This window comes from Etheostoma spectabile, chromosome 1 (genome assembly GCF_008692095.1).
Source record: "Etheostoma spectabile isolate EspeVRDwgs_2016 chromosome 1, UIUC_Espe_1.0, whole genome shotgun sequence".
Taxonomy (NCBI): Eukaryota; Metazoa; Chordata; class Actinopteri; order Perciformes; family Percidae; genus Etheostoma; species Etheostoma spectabile.
Genome location: NC_045733.1, coordinates 28,180,014 through 28,198,777, shown reverse-complemented (window position 1 = coordinate 28,198,777; position 18,764 = coordinate 28,180,014). Strand labels below are relative to the sequence as shown.

General features: G+C 42.1%; 1 protein-coding gene and 1 long non-coding RNA gene across 3 annotated transcripts in view; both read left to right on the top strand.

Moving 5' to 3' along the window:
• Nucleotides 1–4,505, top strand: part of LOC116689704 (uncharacterized) — a 16,686-nt gene extending 12,181 nt beyond the window's left edge. Inside the window, exon 3 of the long non-coding RNA XR_004332075.1 lies at nt 4,495–4,505. This is a non-coding gene — a long non-coding RNA (uncharacterized LOC116689704). The remainder of the gene's footprint in view (nt 1–4,494) is intronic.
• The window catches only part of LOC116689692 (AT-rich interactive domain-containing protein 3B), a 62,912-nt gene that overhangs the window by 15,067 nt on the left and 29,081 nt on the right, over nt 1–18,764 (top strand). For both annotated transcript variants that reach the window (XM_032516294.1, XM_032516286.1), the window contains exons 3-4: nt 15,810–15,884; nt 17,873–17,945. In XM_032516294.1, coding sequence (XP_032372185.1) covers nt 15,810–15,884; nt 17,873–17,945 — 148 coding nt within the window. The remainder of the gene's footprint in view (nt 1–15,809; nt 15,885–17,872; nt 17,946–18,764) is intronic.

Below are 18,764 nucleotides of genomic sequence, written 5' to 3'. Positions count from 1 at the left end.
GTTCTGGACGGAGACCAGTGAAGGATATTGGAAGCACTTTTCCGGTGAGTGCTGAGCGTCACGGCGCAGCCTCCAACTGAGCTTGATGACGTAGATGTGACGTGAGCAACGTGTCTGAGAGTTGTAAGTCTTCTGGTAGCTGTGCCATTGTTGTTTCTTTAGAAATAAACAACGGACAAATAGTCTTTAAACGCTTCAGATGTAAATTTATTCACTGTCAAAGTGGCGCCAAAATGAACGGCAGTCTATGGAATGCTAACGGCGGGCGATTGCTTGGTAGCATCAAAACGGCGCCATAGGGAGCTTCGCTTAGAGAGGAGAGGCCTGTAAAGTGACTATCGCGCATGCGCACATTGCTATGTAGACGATGGAACAAAATGTTGTGTAGCCCTAATGTACTTGTTATATAAAGGGATTTTGATTTTCCACTTAAAATGTAAAAAAAACAACCATTGTTTTGAGTTTTCCAGCATGAAGCCATTTCAGACTGTTTAAGTGTAACATCCTCTTTAAGTATTTGACACAGATTTTGCATATATTTAACAAAAAAATCATTAAAAGTATTCTGATACTGTCATCAGTCATGGCGGATTAGAGCTAAGTGGTATTGTTGAATTACTTTCGATTCTAGTGTCAACACGGAACCTGGATTTTGGTACTGAAAGCTGGTTTCTGATTGTTGGATTCATTGTTGGATGGATTGGCATTTTTATATTGCTGATATAGAATTGAAATGCTCTGATATACCCAATCTAAACACCTACTAGACAGCAGGTGATTAAAAAATAGTTTGCAGTCAAAGTGTAGGCTGTCTCATAGCCACAACTTTCTCCAACTGGCCAACTGCCGTCCAAATATATGGTGTCTTTGGGTCAGGCAGTGAGGAAGTGTGGAGGTGAGGAGTGAGAGTTGTTTATTGTTACTGTCTTTCTTGGCTGTCTTCTACCACTGCTTTGGCTGAGCTCCAGGCTGGTGTCAGGGGCCTGTAGGTGCTAACTGGGCCACTGTGTCATGCCCCTTGGGTAAACACAGCAGAGAAGGAGAAAGAGGTACAGCAGGCTTTCCTTTCACTATAGCCTGCATGCTTTTCTGTCTGCACAGTCATTGCACTGCCTGCCAAAATCCCATGTAGTTTATAATAGCATGTGGCTAGGTTGTTTGGCTGCCAAGTCTTCAAACACAAGTCAAGTGTAATCATATGCTTGTAAGAGGGCGCTACCAGCAGAGGAGGAAAAAAGGGGGGGGAGGCCCTGGCTGCTGCCCAGGAAACGTCACATTACACTGAAAGCAATGTGTTCACAGCTCAGCTTCCAACATTTACATTCTACATTCAGGACTGTACATCCTCCAAAGCTGCTCACTTCCTGAATAACAATCTTCACAATAAACCAACAGTAAGCAGCATGTCTATCAAAGCCTCTGGCTAGTAATCCTAAATGTTGTGCTAGTGTATACACAGCTTCATATAGAGGAGGGGGGGGGGAGATTCCTACTAGCAAGAGCAAAGTCCTGTTTGTAATCTAGTAATTCATTCGCAGAGTTTTGTTGAAGGATATTAACATAATACGACTTTCTTTTCTTTTGGACAAAATCCATTTTGTAGATCACATGCTGAGAGCTTAGATTGCTATGCTTTTGATAAATGTTCTGGAAAAATCCAAAATGCTCCATCTCTTATATATGTGACATATGCGTTGGTATGTTAAACAAGCTAAAACAGATTTAGCTTTATAGACGTTAGATATTTGATTTTGGATTTCGAAAGTGGAAAGTTAGACCATTGTCAGACCCTTTTTTTTTTTTTGCCAGGAACACACCAATTGCTGGATTCATCACTTGCTAGGCTTTTATTGTGTAATTTCAGATGAATAAAAAAACACATCAGGATCTGACCTTTAGCTTATCTGGTTAATAGACAATCACACTGAAAAGTACTATGGACCATGCCAACTGCAGTCAATAATTTCAAAAGCCATGTTAGTAAATGATTAAAAAGTGGCACAGAAAATTGAATTATTAACAGCAGAGATTACAGTGAATGTAGGGTATTATATGAACTAAATGCTTTGAGGACGGTATCACAAATGTAACTATTGTCTGGTGTTCTTTAGTGTGATGGAGCATACAGTGCAGACTTTTTCGACTTGCATTTATTATTTGACAACAGAAATATTATCTTGTCTGTGTCTTTAGCTGCACGCTAGCCGGTAAGCTACGCTGTGTCTGTTGTGGGGTTTTTTTCCGGACATGCGGCATCATTTTGATGTCCCTACTTAGCGTATTAATGTGGAACATGGTTTAATAATGTTCGTGGCAGATTTGGAATGCCCTCAAACCCCAGACAAGCCAGCCTTGATTAGCCAGCCATCTGGTCAGACAAAGACATCTCATGTTTTCCTGCCCTAATAAAATGTGATTAGAAAACATGAGGAAGCCCCACACTTTCAGCACAGGGAGGATGATCAGAGCATTTGTTTTGTCTTTTTATTTTAACAAAATGAAATGCATTTGGAGGCAGCAGCGTTCTCAGTTGATGGAATAAATCATAATCAGACATTAAGTATGAACTTTTCACAAGTGGGTGTACCTATACAAATGAATGCAAGTTACAGTGGCTTGCATAAGTTTACACATCCATGGTAAAGTTGATTTAAAAATAGGAATAAAGAAAACATCTTTTGGAAATTGATCTTAATGCTTTAATTCAAACAATTTAGAAAAATCCAACCTTTTAAGGACACTCATTTTCTTTGTGAATGAATAATTTATTGAAAACACATAAATGTTCTTCCTCAAAATACAGGGGGCATAAATATACACCCCTATGTTAAATTCCCATAGAGGCAGGCACATTTTTATTTTTAAAGGATCCAGGATACTATGCATCCCCCATCCATATCATCACATACCCTTCACCAAACCTAGAGATTTGCATGGTGTTGTTTCAGTTAGCTGCTGGTTTGATCTGCATTGAGAGATGATCTTATGGAAAGTTCCCCATGCCAATCTGTATGTGTGTTGAAGGTTATGTGATTACATTATTTATTCACAAAGAAAATTGTTGTACTCAATAGGTTGGATTTTCCTACATTTGTTTTGAAATAAGGCATTAAGATCAATTTCCAAAACATTTTATTCCTCTTTTTAATCAACTTAAGCATAGGTGTGCTTATGCAAACCACTATAGATCATGAAAAAGAGCTACTTGTGCTTTGTTGAGGATTTGGAAGCATGGTTGAAAAAAATGCTCTTTACAGTTTTCGGTACAACAATAATGACATAAAGGCTAGCTGGGCACCGCAGGAGCTGAATTTAATTTAAATAAGGATGAGTAAATGTACTCTGCAAACATCTCCCTACCTGTAATGCTGTCATGGAAACACTGCATGCCTTTGGATTTATGGATTTTACTATTCACAGTATGTGCTTTTGCTGCTGTTGTATTACATTCCCAGTGATAGGTTTGGTAATGTACCGACATCACAGGTGGTCATTTGAGTGGGTTGTAGTTCTTAACTTGTTGGGGAATTGGGGAGAAGGTTAAAAGTAAATGGATGGAGAAAGAGTTTGAGGAAATAAATATTATTAGCAGGGGAGTAGACTGACATGCTGTGTGTACACTGAGAAGCTTCTACATTAAAGTTCCATAAATAGTTAAGGGACAGTATTTTAATTAAGTGATTCAGTGAAATACAGTGTTACCTGTTGGTAACATGGAACAGGATTGCATTTACCTTCTGTAGATTGCAGGCTGTGAGAGGATTTCATTCTGGACGCTGCAGAACGCCAACACGGTGCGTTGTTCAGACTCTAGCAGCAGGAGGGAGACGGAGAGCATCTCGGGTCTAGGGTTCATGTGCGTGCTCTTGCATTTTTGTCCCCTCTTGGGGACCTTTTTGTGTGGGTGTTGTCAAGGAGGTTTAATAAGAACTGTGTGTACATTTTTACTTTGTGGTTTTAAGGTTTGTTTTGTTTATTTCTAAGATTTCAACCTCAATTTGTTGTTTATAATGTAGCGCTATCACGGGGTACGAGTGAAAGGGCACACGCTCTTTACCCACGGATAGTGAGCTTACTGCGTTCCATTCCGATTTTGTCCTACTAGACTCTCGTACATTTCATTTTTACAGAGTCTGGCCACTCGCCATTGACAAGTGTTAAATTCCTTGAAGGCGGGCACTCTGTTGAAGTTTAAAACTATTGGATCTGCCCAGAGCCACTCTGGATCTCCCATAACCTATCGTTAACGTTTGGTCGTGACTTTGGCTTAGCATCGCTAGCGTTCGCCTTAGCCAACTCCTTTCAACACTGACGGAGCGAACTGGAAATTAAAACTATTCCCGAACCCCGTGGGGAGGAGGGCCACAACATCACCAACAACATGGCCACCAACAAAAATCAGATTGTTCTTGCTCGGGCTTTAACTTCTGGATATTGGGTAGCGTTGCCACAACGGACCGAATGGTTACCGAACCTCAACGTCATCGTCCTCAGCCACTCCCTCTGTTCTCTGATTGGACCGCCAAATATTTGGCCAGAGAAAACCTGTGAATATACCACGAACCCAGATGGACTACTGAAGGAAAATAAAAATTGAGAGGATGTACGTAGGAGGACAGAGCCAGGCTACACATGCCTAGCAACATCACTGCATTCGGTACTCTGTTTGCTCTTTTTATCTATATCATATTCCCTGCTACTGCAGCAACCCCATTTTCCTATGAGATTCCTTAGTTTTATCTGATCATAAATACTACTCTTGTGAGGTCTGTGAATGGACGGAACTGCAAAACAAATTGAGAGCAAGCTTTTTATTAGGTTTAATGCCTTGAGGCTGTCAACAATTTAAATGTCTAGTTTGACTTTTGATTGACCTTTTACACTTTTGATTTTTTTTTTTCTTAAAACCGCTTCTGCAGAAACACTCTTATGGACCCCACTCAACTTGTGGATCTGTGTTTGTAAACTTGGTTAGGTAGACTAAAGGTAGGCTATATGTATGTGAATATAAATGTTTATGATTAGTCTTGCATTGCTAGACCTTCCTCCACAGTGCTCCTGAGGAAGGTCCGGGTTGTACATACAACATTCCTGGACGAGAGAAAAACGTGCTCTGGTTTATTGGCATTTCTTTAGACCAATCAAAATCATCTTGGGTGGCGCTATGCTCAGGACGCAATGACTGTGCCTGTGCAAAATAGCCTCTGAAAGGAACTTGTTTTGGTGGAACTTGTGCACATTCAAAAGTTGTTTTATTCGTACAACAGAAAACTCAGATTGGACAGATAGTCTAGCTAGCTGTCACGATTTACCCTGCAGAGATCTGAGGAGCAGTTAAGCATAGTCCTCATAAATCCACCAAAGTAAAACGTATTCCAACACTAAGAGAGCGGAAGGTAAAGGACATCAGGCTGAAAAAAAGTGAAATCCGGCTGAAATTCCAACGGCAACAGTGGAATGGCAGAAGTGGAACATCGTGAAAAAAGACTAATGACCAGAGCTTGTGATGCTCCATGTCATGAATGGTTTTCCAGGGATTGCACAATAAAAAAAGGTTGACAGTTGTAACCAGAGCAGTTTAGATCATGGGTCTCAAACTCGCGGCCCGGGGGCCAATTGCGGCCCGCGGGATGATATTTTGTGGCCCCCTACTTGACATCAAAGTTAAGTGTTAGTGCGGCCCGCGCGTTCTGAAACTTTTTGTCATTGCGCATGTCACTTATGGGCTACCGTAGTCTCGTGACAGCGGCGTAACCGTTGTCAAGCTAGCTAAGTACCCTTTGTGGCAAATGCCTGAGGTTTGACAATGTGATGTCTGTGTTTGTGAAATGCACCAACCATATCAGATCTAGGGGTTTAAAGCACCGGCAGTTCCGTGCCCTTTTTTGAAGAAATAGAGGGTTTTTTTGGAATACTTGATGCGGCCCAGCTAAACCCAGACTCTACTTCCAGCGGCCCCCAAGTAAATTGAGTTTGAGACCCCTGGTTTAGATGATACTTCTTTAGCATTGCTCATTTAAAAATGAATCACCAACATGAAAGACAAAACAAACCTTTTTTTTCCTTGTGCACATGACTCACTCCTGACTATGCTCATATTGTCAAAAATAAAAGAGAGTATATGATTTAAGATCAGCCTATTTCATTTTTCTTCTTGACATTTGTAGACTACAGCTTTTTTCTTCAAACAAAAGTTAGTTACACTCTGTTTTCAGGGGCCCATTAGGTGTAGCTAACATAGCTGACAGGCAATTACTGACAATGCTATCTAGTACCAGTGCATATGGATGGTTAACACACTATTCAGGGCCGGTTCACAAGTAAAGAATGCCCAGACTTTGTTTGGTGTGTCTTTTGTAACAATGAACACAGCTTATTGGCTCTCCTAATTGGCTACCGTTTCTTTCAGTGTAACGCAGGCATCATTAATCGTCCATATTACCATGGCACTTTACTCTGCTGGTCACGTACAAGTATAGTGTTGAGTTAATGAGAACTGTGTTCTCACTTTTCTAACCAGTCAAAAAGTGTAAATGACCAATGGGGGGGTTACTATTCCACAGGATGGTTTCCACAGGAAAACATTTTTAAACCAATGAACTTGACTCTTGCTGGCTAAAATTAGCTTAATAATGGTTGCATACCTACCACAGCAATGACACTGAATGGTTTGCTTTCTTAAATTTTGAATGAATAATCCCCACTCTAACAGTGAGTTTTTTTTGTTTTGTTTTTTCTCCAAGTTTCTGGGTGTCTCTGTTGTCTTTTGAGTGTCCAGTAGAGATGTAGTGGCTTGTTGGCCCCTGGAGATGAGCTCCAGATGCGTGACGGGCTGCATCATCCTAGCCCGGGTCCCTAGAGGCTACAGGCCTGTCAGAGGTGGAATGCCCCTGCACACTTAACGCTAGCTGAGAGGAAACGGATATCTTTGGCTCTGAGTAGAGAAATAGCTCCTTATCGATTAGACTCTGCAGAAAGCTGTGAATTGCGCTTATGGTTTCAACATTTGATACTGCAGATTCAGATAGATAGTCATAACACTAACTTCTCTGATGGAGGAAACCCTGGGAATAAAGAGCCTGTCCCCCCAACCCACCATACGCCAAACAAATAAGTTATTTGCCCATCTGACTGCAGGCGTTGTGCCCTCTGTCATGTCATATGTAATGAGATGGGATGTGATGTGTCCTAATAGCAGTGACTGGTTTTTTTGTTGATTGGGAATGTATCAAGTTCCCGGCACTGTCAGTATAATGAGAATGTATATAAAGGCCTATCAGGTCTGTGTGATGTCTCCAGCTGCCATTAGCATGTTGGTGAAGTGGATGCTTGCTCTTTAAAAGATGTGAGATATGCAAGGTATTTTTAGCCAAAGCTTTTAACCCAGAAGAAATGGCAAATAGCTGCTTTGACCTGAATGCAGCAGTATAGCTTCTTGGTCAACGTGGCATTGATTACAAGGGGCCCCAAAAATGTGGTTTTATTTTACAATTATTTTAGCCGTAATGTGCATGAATTCTTGCCTTTTGTGAAATGAAAGCTTTGCATATTTGAGACTATTTAATATATGTCACTGTACACTTCACAGAGAAAAACTGATAGCTTCGAATCAAATTATCTTTGAGGGGTTACCAAGGGGGCCCCATGCAAGTCTGTGCATGGTTTAGTTGGAAAACCTAGTCTCCGAGGTCTAGTTTCTTATGGGCCTGAAACACTACGGGAAAGGGTTAACTAATGGAGTACTGTATGAAGTGGCACAGATGTGATTCAGTAAAATGTTTGCTCTGCCTGTGAAAGGGTCTTTGAACCAATGAGTGTGAACTGGCCAGACCAGCCTATAAACGTTGCATTTGTGTGAGGCAGCGAAAGGGGCCAGCTAGTGTAATGGGGGATGGGGCCTCTGCCTGTGGAATGTGGTGTCTTGGTGAAAGGGCTGGAGCTGAACAAATGCAGTCAGTTTATTTGGCAAACCAGACTTGCTGGTCACTAACAGACATGTTTACCCAGGAACTAATATGCAGATCCACCCCTTTCTTTCAGACATAGCTCTCTCTCTCTCTCTCTCTCTCTCTCTCTCTCTCGGGGCCCTCCTCTTCATCTCCTCCTCTCCCCCTCTCTCTCCTCCTCTCCTCTCTCCCTCTCTCTCTCTCTGATGAGGTGAAAAAAGTGTTGATCAGTTTTTCTTCTGCGTGTGTCTGCCTGCCTGTCTATTTTCTTTCTGTGACACCCCCCCCCCCTCCCCCCATTTCTTTCTTTCTTTCCTTTCTTTCTCTTTTTCAGCTTTGTAATTGGAGTGATTAATGGAGGGAGGGGTGGTCTTGCCTGAAGGCCTGTTTTTCAGTGGCCTGTTTAGAGGTGCTGAGGCCGGGGCAGGTAGCAACACGTTTGGCCCTGGACGTTTAGCCCCTTGTCCCTGCCACTTTGTCTGTTCCCCTCAAAAGCCAGAAATCTCTTTGAGCTACAAACATGACCGGACACTCCGAGGCAGGCATGCCCGTGGGTCCTGTTCTCTGCTGCCGACCTGTTCTCATGTAATATGTGACCTTTTTATGCTCCATACTAATTCTTAATGAGAGCAGAGAACCAGTAGTGTATCTGTTTGTAAGTAGGATCTTTACCATATGTTCCCGGGTGGCAGTGAGATTTACTTGCGTCTCGTTGCACATGGAATTAACCTTTAGCCAGAGCCTTTGTTGGTGGCAGCGTACGGGCAGCTTGAGATCTCTTACATTAGTTAGCAGAAAAAGAATGCCATCCGCTCAGCCCAACTCCCAATGCACCCGCCTCTCACTCATTAACCCCTCCCCACGGCAAGAGCCATTATAAATGAATCCCGGAGTCCCGCTGTGAGATCAAGGCTCCAGTTATTTGATTTGGATTAAATTTGCTGCCCCCCACGATGTTCGTTTTTACAAGCATGCTGAGAGGAACAGGATTCACTCTCTGTGAAAGACTTTTCTCCAGTAGCTGAGGAAATATGCCTAGTACTGTAAACGCAATCTGTTTTAGTCAAGCATCCAGTTCTCTTTACAAATTAGTCTACAATGCAAACACCTATAAAGTTATCTTTATATCTATCTTGGGTTAATACAGTACATTTTTGTCACATTTTAGAAAATTTTTAATGGCTTTTTTAGTTAAATGTACAAAATGTGCAAGTTTGCAAGCACTTGTAGCCTCTTTTCTTGCTACTCGCCATTTATCACTATTGTTGGCTGCGATCCAGTTTTCTGCTGGAGGCCTTGATTGTGATTAAATTACCGTCTCTGTGTCTGTTTAAGAGATTTTCCTTGCTGAACTGTTTTGACAGGCAGCAATTTGGCTAAAAAAGATTAGTCCGGGAATGAGATGTTAAGAGTACCTGTGGGATGAGAGGGGCTCTACTGTTATTGTGGGGTCCTGTTACTGGTGTACAGGAATGTTGGTGAATTTCACTAGTCACCCTCCCTCCTGTGTCTGTATTCTGGCACTGCTCTCACTGAGAGCACAGTGACATTTTGTTACCCTGGGTTTACTAGCTGGGGTTGCTATAGGGATTTTGCTTGTGTGTGCATGTATTTTGTTTTCATTGAGGACAAAGGGTGGCTGTTTACACCATTTCTTTTTGTAGATAACTGCAATTTGATTAGGGTTTCCTATGGAAACCTTCACTGTGTTAGTCAAAGTTGGGGTGTTGGTGAAGCGGTTAGATCACCCTGTGAGCTGTGATCCTGCCCTCATCTCCTGCCAGTTTCCCTTGCGCGGCTGTAGATGACTGAGGATGATGAGTATTGACGTGTTGTGTGAGATTGCGTCCGGAGGGGGCTGGGGACTCCCCTTGTGTTTGCACATCCAAGGCTATTGATTTGCCTACTGTTCAATGGCTGTGGCCCAGGGGACTTGGTCTGCAGTGTGGAGCTGTGTAGGGTGGGACACACAGAGCCATGACAGTAGCTCCGGGCAGGAAGACAGGGGTAAGGGTTATGGCTCAGGGCTAACCGGGCTCTCATGTGGCACGGGCCTCTCTTCATTAGGCCTTGTTTGGTCTGCAGTATTAAAAAGACAGGCTGCAAAACAACTGTTTGTAGGCCTACTCTACATTTGAGGTATTGTGTCAATTGTTTTTCTACTACTCCACCAGACAGAGTCCTGCAGCCAGAGTCAACAATGCCCTCACAATATGCTGTTAGCTATTGTGGAAATTTACTCGATACAGTTTTCCCCATGCTTTCATTATCTTGAGATGATTCCCAAAGTGAGTCTAACACAATGAATACATCCCAAGCTCAATGGCTGCTGTTTGAGCCCACTCAGCCTCCTACTGAAAGAGTGAAGGCAAGTCACATGATGCTTTTATTAAGAACAAGCCTCTTCATCTAATAACAGCTCCACTATCAAATTGGAGAAGTGATGTCAACATCCTGAGCAATCAATGCCATCCATCCCCCACTCCCCAAGCAGCAGCCATTAACCCTTCTTGTTCCGGCATGCCTGGCCTCACTAAAATGGTGGCTCTACTCCAGACATCTTTCTATAATGGCTGCGTAGAATTACCCTCAAGCTATGCATCGACATTCAAGTAGGAGTGTGTTGCGTAGTCTTTCCCATGCAAATGGAGGGACATGTAAAGAATGTCAACTTGTTGCAGCCGGAAGGTTGTCCACTGTATTATGTACAATACTGTCACATAAATACACAATTCAAATGCATGGATTTCACAACTGGTGAACTCAGTGTTTTAGGAAAAGAAGCCAAATTTCCTCCAAGCTGAATAAGACTAATTTGATTATGCCACCCACCGCCTGGCCTGTAAACCTGCTAATGGCATGAGAGACGGAGAGGAAACATGGGCTGCTTAAGCATATGAGGGCTTATATTCATCCTACACACACAAACATAAACACAAACCCCCCCACACACACACACACGTAAGCCTTTTTTGCCCCTGTCATTAATGTAGGTAAAAAGTTGAAATTTACATTTCTTAAATAAGTTAAATAACATTTCTGGGTTGGGCACTGGATGGGATGAAGGGGCCGAGGTGACTGTAGGAGTTGTCCCAAAACATCAGAACCACTCTAACTTGACAAAAAGCAACACAGTGTTAACATTCCTCAGCTGACCAAGGTCCCAATTCAGGAGCCAACATGTCTATTCATGGTTTACAGCTTCCGTGTTCCAATTACTGTGCTTTTTTTTGAACCAGCTAGAGAAGCAAGCGATTTCTAGATGCAACTGAACTTATTAGCGTAACGACGAGTGACCACAGAATTGCACTCCCAGATCCAATCGCAACGGATCATTTGTTATTGTCCCAACAGTCCCATTGGTTCTCAGATCCAAAGGTTTAATGCCTGTGATGGTTCTCAATCATCTATGTCATAGTTATCCAAGAAAGGATTCAAAATCAAAGGCAACTGGACTTCAGGGACTTCAAAGACAATTTGTCTCTCCTCCGAGAGACTTTTGAATTGAGTTTTATAGAAACAGCCTCAAAGTCCAGACAACCAACCATTGCACAGACACCTGCTTGGTTGTTGTAAGTTGCTTTGGTTAAGGCTGTTGGTTTAAAGAATTGATAATCGTTAAAGTGTATCCTTTTAATACTTTTTAATAATAATAATAATAATAATAATATATGTGTATTATAATCACTGTTGCCACAGTTTCTTTAAAAACGTTACTTTTAAAATCAAGTCCGTAAAGTAGCTAAATTAGATTACAAGTTACTTTATTTTACATTCAGCAGCTGCCGACGACACCCCCGCCGGCTCAACATAAAAATCACAACCAGGTTACTGTTAGGCAGCTCGGCATTGGCAGTACTGGGGATCTTGTTTATTATGGCCCGAAAGAGAGCGAGTCAACCGTGTTTAAGGGCAGCATTTCCTCTACAACATAGTTCTACTGCCCGACCAACTTCTTCAACTCTCCTCCTCTTACTGGTCTTGCACTGAAGTCCAGCTTTTGTTGTGTGGGTGGTGGGGGTCCTCCTGCTCTTTGCTTCGCACCACCTGGGACTTGCTCTGTAAGTTTCTTTGTGCGGTGCTGCAACTCCAAATGTTTCTTCAGTTTTGACGGAGTGTTTTTGTAGCTAGATGGCACTTTGTCGCCACCAGCACAAAGTGTACAACGAACCTTAATATCGCCATCTTTAGCTGACACAAACTCAATATAGTCTGTATTTCCAGCTAGAAAACGCGCATCTCTCTCTTCCCTCCATTGTTGTTTACGTTTTTGTCGCGGCATGGTACACATGAACTGTCCTCGTGCTGAGAACATGACTCGTTGCATACGTGACTTCACTCCCCGAGACGCAAGAACAAACACTCCCTCTCCTTTTTCTCTCTCTCTCTCCATGATGTGTGTATGTTGTATGTTGTATGTTGTGTGTGTGTGTGTGTGTGTGTGTGTGTGTGTGTGTGTGTGTGTGTGTGTGTGTGTGTGTGTTGGGTTTGTGTGTGGTGGGGTGTTGGTGTGTGTGGTGTGTGTGTGTGGTGGTGTGTGTGTGTGTGTGTGTGTGTGTGTGTGTGTGTGTGTGTGTGAAACACAATGAGGAGACAAAGTCTTGTGCGTCGGCTTGTCCAGATGGTCTACATGTTTTTTAGGTTCAAACTCTTTGCGGTGCACCTATGCTGTATAATGGCAAGGAAAACCCTGCTATCGATATCAGAATTTTCTAAATCAGTATTGAAATTTACTTGTCGATTTTTCTTTTCTGTTTTTTTTTTAGTTTTTTTTACCAAGCCCTAGTTTGCAGTGATGCTTGTTGCTGATTGGTCTTGGTGTACCGCTTCATTCATAAAACAAGGATGTACTTTAGTGTTGATTTGGGATCATATTCTGAGTCAGCTTCCCGACTCAATTAAAAACAAAGACGGAGAGAAAAAGAAAGCGACAGAACGCGTTTTTTAGATGAAACGGACACACACTGAACTGCAGGCTGCACGAGTGTGTTTGTCTCTGCAACCACTTGCAGCCATTTTCCATCGTGTTGTGGACTAATTTTCCTAATCTTCACAGGTCTTGGTTGAAACGCAGATCACAATGAGCTAAAGGAATCTTGTTGTTCCTTTTTTAATAAAACAAAGATGGTCCAGGAACTTTGGGTGGTATAGAAGCTAAGTTATACATGATCAGTGGGAGTAAAGGTTCTGTATTACAGTTATCCTCTTAATTGGTGTATAGGGGACAAAACTTACCTAGTTGTGTACCAAATCTTGGACAGTGGTGTTCTGTCACTTTAGACCTTTTATTTTCAGCCAGTAAGGAACAGCTGACCCCTGTGTGTGTTGGGTGTGGTGTGTGTGTGTGTGTGTGTGTGTGTGTGTGTGTGTGTGTGTGTGTGTGTGTGTGTGTGTGTGTGTGTGTGTGTGTGTGTGTGTGTGTGTGTGTGTGTGTGTGTGTGTGTGTGTGTGTGTGTGTGTGTGTGTGTGTGTGTGTGTGTGTGTGTGTGTGTGTGTGGTGTGTGTGTGTGTGTGTGTGTGTGTGTGTGTGTGTGTGTGTGTGTGTGTGTGTGTGTGTCATACAGAGATATGTTAAATTAGAGAATGTATTAGACACTTTAAATTGCTAAACATACCATCAGTTGGTACTGTATGTACACACACAGGTCGTACTGTTGTTCCAAATAGTTTCCATAAAGGGTTTTTCATGTACAACATTCACACTGTTTTTTCTAACTCCTCTAAAGAACTGATACAGATATTATGTACTTAGATGATTTTGCAGACTACATTAACTTGGTGTTTTCCATGGAGGTTTAAGGCTTCTTGTTTGGTAACTGTCAGTAAAAGCACACAGTGCTGACCTCTGGGCCATAAAATGGGGAATATCCAGCATTTATAAGAGGTGCCGAACACAGTTTTTTTCCATGCATGGCAAATTCTACATGACTGCAATCATAATGATCTTCTGTTACAATCATTTTATAATGGTTAAAGGTTACCATAGGTGGTCAAATTGTGTGCAAAGGTCCATAAGGCGTCCAAATGTACTAGAGTATACTGTATATTTAGCCCTACATGGCGATCCTGTTGTAATCTCTGTGACACAGTATAGATAATGTAAATTGACAGCAAAATACATTTTTTGATGAGGAAAATTCAGTTTTGTAGATTAATTTTCAACAAAAGATATCTGCTCTCACTTTGGAGAGGACAGAAATCTACTGGTATGTCTTCAAACATTGGACTTCAAATATTAGTTTGTCCATACTGGAAATGTAGCATTTTGGAACAAAAAATTACCATTCTTTCATGAGTTAAAGAAGGAAATGTAATTTTTTTTTCTCACATTTATTGACATTTATCACATTATGCAAGTTAATTTCAACCCTTATAAAGCCATCAATTTGAGATTGTTTTAGTTTGAATGCGTAAGAGAGGGTGTTAGCAGTTGCAGATATCATATTTTGTCTTCAATCTACCCTGAAACATTTCATTTCATTTGCAGTGGGTTTGCAAGTTGATGGCTGAGTATTTGTTTAAGGAGCATTAATGTTGACAACCGTTACATGTACAGAGAGTGAGAGGGTGAAAATGACTTGCTCTCAGGGGCCTTGACAACCTTTGCCCTCTCGGCTCTCGTTTCAAGCCTTGTAATTGCCACTGACCAATGGGCTCCCGTTTGAAACTAGACCCTGGGCAGCAGCTATTAACGTCCCCCTCCAAACGGATCTTGTTTTGATTCCTGATGCTTTTATAGGTTTTGTCTTTAGGAGACATTCCTGGTCGGCACATACCGTGCACCCCTTTCTGCCCCTATTTTCCTTCCTTCCCGTCTTGTGGGGCCATTTCCCCCCCTCCCTGCACTCACAAACATACACACAGCCATGATCGGCCTTTGCAAAGGTGTGTGTGTGTGTGTGTGTGTGTGTGTGTGTGTGTGTGTGTGTGTGTGTTGTGTGGTGTGTGGTGTGTGTGTGTGTGTGTGTGTTGTGTGTGTGTGTGTGTGTGTGTGTGTGTGTGTGTGTGTGTGTGTGTGGTGTGTTGTGGTGTGTGTGTGTGTGTGTTGTGTGTGTGTGTGTGTGTGTGTGTGTGTGTGTGTGTGTGTGTTAGGGCTACTGACCAGCCCACCCTCCTGACAGCCAGCTACACTCCATGAACTTGGCCACCCGTCACAGCTGCGTTAAGATTGAAGGATGGGGGGCCCTTGTATCCAGCTGGGTCGGAAGACATGGGTGGGGGCAGGGCAGGCCCAGATGCAGATGGTTTAGGTCAAATGGAGATGTTTGAGGATGAAGGGGGAGGGGGGACACAGGAGCTCAGGGGCACAATAACTCCAGAGGTTACTCCTTCAACCCCTGGAAAAATGCACTCTGTTGGAGTTTGAGTATATATTTATTTTTCATGTGTTTGTGTTGCAGAATGTTGGTAGTTGTTGTAACTAGCTTAGTGTTTACTCAGTTTTTTAGCCCGACATGGACCTTTTGACCCACAGTCAGTCAACCTGATAGGATCTTTGCAGCTAGAAATAAAATCAACACATTTAAAATAAAAAATATAAAACCATTGGGGTTCAAAGTCATTTCTGAAAATCACAAATGTGCAACTACATTAGTGGTGGAACCAGGCAGCGTCCCCAGTTCAGTTCCGGCCAGGGACCTTGTTGCACTCCCCCCATGTCTTCTGTCTCCATCTCTGCTATAGCTTAAGTTTTCACAATTTGATAAAGGCAAATGTCATTATAATCATTTCAATAGTATTCATGTTACTTTTGAAAGACTCACTCACCGCCACTTAACAACAGCCTGGACCCTCTCTGTAGGTGTTTCTAACCACTTTCTGATTGTTTACTGACCTTATCTTTGTTTTCTCTGTCTGTTGTAGAATGGCAGTGCAGGCTGGGCGGATGAGGCTGACAGTAGCAAAGGAAGAGGAGAGGCCTCCAGAGACTTTGCTAAGGTAAGCCTTTTGAGACTGTGATCACCGGGTGGCTTCAGTGCGTTCACTGATCAAACAACCAAAAAGCCTTTCCACCAATTACATAATAACACTAGTTTTTATCAAAGCCGAACCTTTGGAAATTGTGAATATATGTTAACTTTTTGAAACAATCTCCAAATGCCCCTGAAGCGGCCCTGAAACCCCAAGACTGCTGGTTGCATCAATTCATGTAGCGCCACCTCTTCTGTTAAACTTTGCAGTAGATCTCACCACAACGATAACTGCTAACGGTCAGTAGTGCTGGGCAATAGGGAGAAAATCAGACCTCATGATATTCTTGACCAAATACCTCTATCGACATTGCGGAGATATTCTAGGCTTGACAGTTGGTTCTTTAACAGAAAATCTTCACACTTAGATTTTAGATAAATAATCATCAGTAATATGGGCATAAAGTCTAAGAGGGGAAAAGGCACATAATAGAGCAGCTAACTGTCTGCAGCTAACTAACTGTCTGAGTTCAGAAAGTAGATCACGTAATTCTAATGCAGCCTTTCAAACCAGTCAAAGATAACACTTATCTCATATCACGATATTAAGATATTCAAAATCTATCTATGGTATCTAGTCTCAGATCACGATATCAATATAATATCGATATATTTCCCAGCCCTAACGGTCAGCTGGCCATTGGTGTGCATGTTCAGTGCCTTCTGTGCCTATGTGAGAGAAAAAAAAACTGCAAAGAACATTGCGGAGACAAACAAAACAAATTGGCCAACAATTTGCACGCCACTGTCAATCTAGTCTCGCTTTGCCAGACCACCCTCCAAGGCGCCGCGGAGGAAGGTCTGGGGAGTCCAGACCGCATTCTAAGATAGGAGAAAAACCTGCTCTAGTTTATTGGCATTTCTTTAAACCAGAGCTCTTCAATAGGGGTTCCGGGACAGCCAGGAGGTTTCCCAGAGTCACTGCTATGGGTTCTCCAAAATATTGTTAATTTTTGAAAGAATAATTAAATAAAAATAAAAGTGTCTTAACATGAATCCAACATATTTTTAGCAAATACAAATCCCCACTTACAGGCTTAATGTCCTATAGGTAAGTCACTAAGATAGCCATCCACTTAATCCTAAGGATTCACTGTGCCACATGTATGTTTAACCTTAAAACATGATTTATAGAATCATGCCAATAATTATAAGCTTTCTATTCTAGCAAAAAAAGTATATATAAAGACATTAAGTTGCCCCACATGTTATTTTAGGCTTAGTTTAATATACAGCCTAATTTTATACAATATATGTTGTAGGGTGCTCTTTTAGTTAAGGGGTCCTTGGTTGAAAAAAACGTTGAAAACCCTTGCTTTAAACCAATCATAATCGTCATGTGCGGCGTTAAGCTCCGCACTGAGCCGCTGCAAAATAGCCTCGGGAAGGAACTTGTTTTGGTAAAATGTGTACTTTATTGGACAGATATTCTAGCAAGCTGTCTGGACTTACCCTTCAGAGATCTGAGGAGCACTTCACCATAGTCATAAATCCACCGGAGTTTAAAATTCCAACACAAAGTAAGCGGCAAGAAATGAACATGGGCGAAAAGACATGCATTCGGCCGAATTTCCTGCAGCACCGGAGCAATCCCAGAAGTGGAATTTTGTGGATATAGACTACTGTCAATCTGATTAAACCATACCAATAGAGAATATGTCTGACAAAAATGTTGCAATGGAAAGCTTTTTCTCTGTTTCAAACTGGCATAATCAGGCCGCAGTCTTATTTTAGAAAGAGGTAAAAAAAAAAGGCAGAGGCAAAAATTTAACTGCACTTAACACATCACAAACTAACTAACCAGAAGTACTTCCATTGACAATTTAACATGCTGACGACTGAATAACAGTGCCAGAAACACACAGCAAATACTACAGATCACTGTTGGCTACATGCAGTGGTCAACTGACAAGCGGATGCACCATAGCCCTAATAAGCGTCTGTTTTCTCTTTCAGTTGTATGAGCTGGACAATGACCCCAAAAGGAAAGAGTTTTTGGATGACCTCTTCACCTTCATGCAGAAAAGAGGTAGGAGTACTCTCCAGAAATCCACATGATTTTAGCAGCAGCTTAAAGCTGCAGAGTCTTGGGCTTTCCAGAGCATAGATTTGCTTTTACTTGTGTCAGATCCAGCGGGTTGGCAGACACTTAAAAATTGGAGGTAGAGTTGGGATTTCCAATAGATTCAGATGAATTCTCTAAGTACACTAGGGCCCTTTTCAACATACACGTTCATTTATGAGTTTTCTACATTGTACAGTTTGGTGAAAATGTACTTGCTGAAGTATACTTTGTCAATGGATTCTTGATTTGGTCCCAAAATCTGGGTTTAGCTCTATGGTTTCAGGCTTTATATGATATAGACATTTCAATATATACATTTTATAGGTCCCATGGCATGAAAATGTCCCTTTTTATGAGGTTTTTTAACATTAATATGTGTTCCCCCAGCCTGCCTTTGGTCCCCCAATGGCTAGAAATGGCAATAAGTGTAAACCGAGCCCTGGGTATCCTGCACTGCTTTTGAGAAAATGAAAGCTCAGATGGGCCGATCTGGAATCTTGCTCCTTATGATTATAAGGGGCAAGGTTACCTTCCCTTTCTCTGCTTTGCCCGCCCATGAGAGAGAGACCTCATGGCTTTTGAACGAGCAAAGTGGCAGTTGGTCAAGGCCACATCCCCGGCCTCCACCTTGCCCCCACCACCACCCCTCTCCTCCACAAAAGCTACATATTCAGAAATGGCCTGTCCCAAGGAAAGCTCATTGTGGGACTGGTTCTAGTGGCTGTAATTCTGCACCAAGGCAGATTTTCAGAAATGGTATTAGGGGACCACTAAGGTCTATAT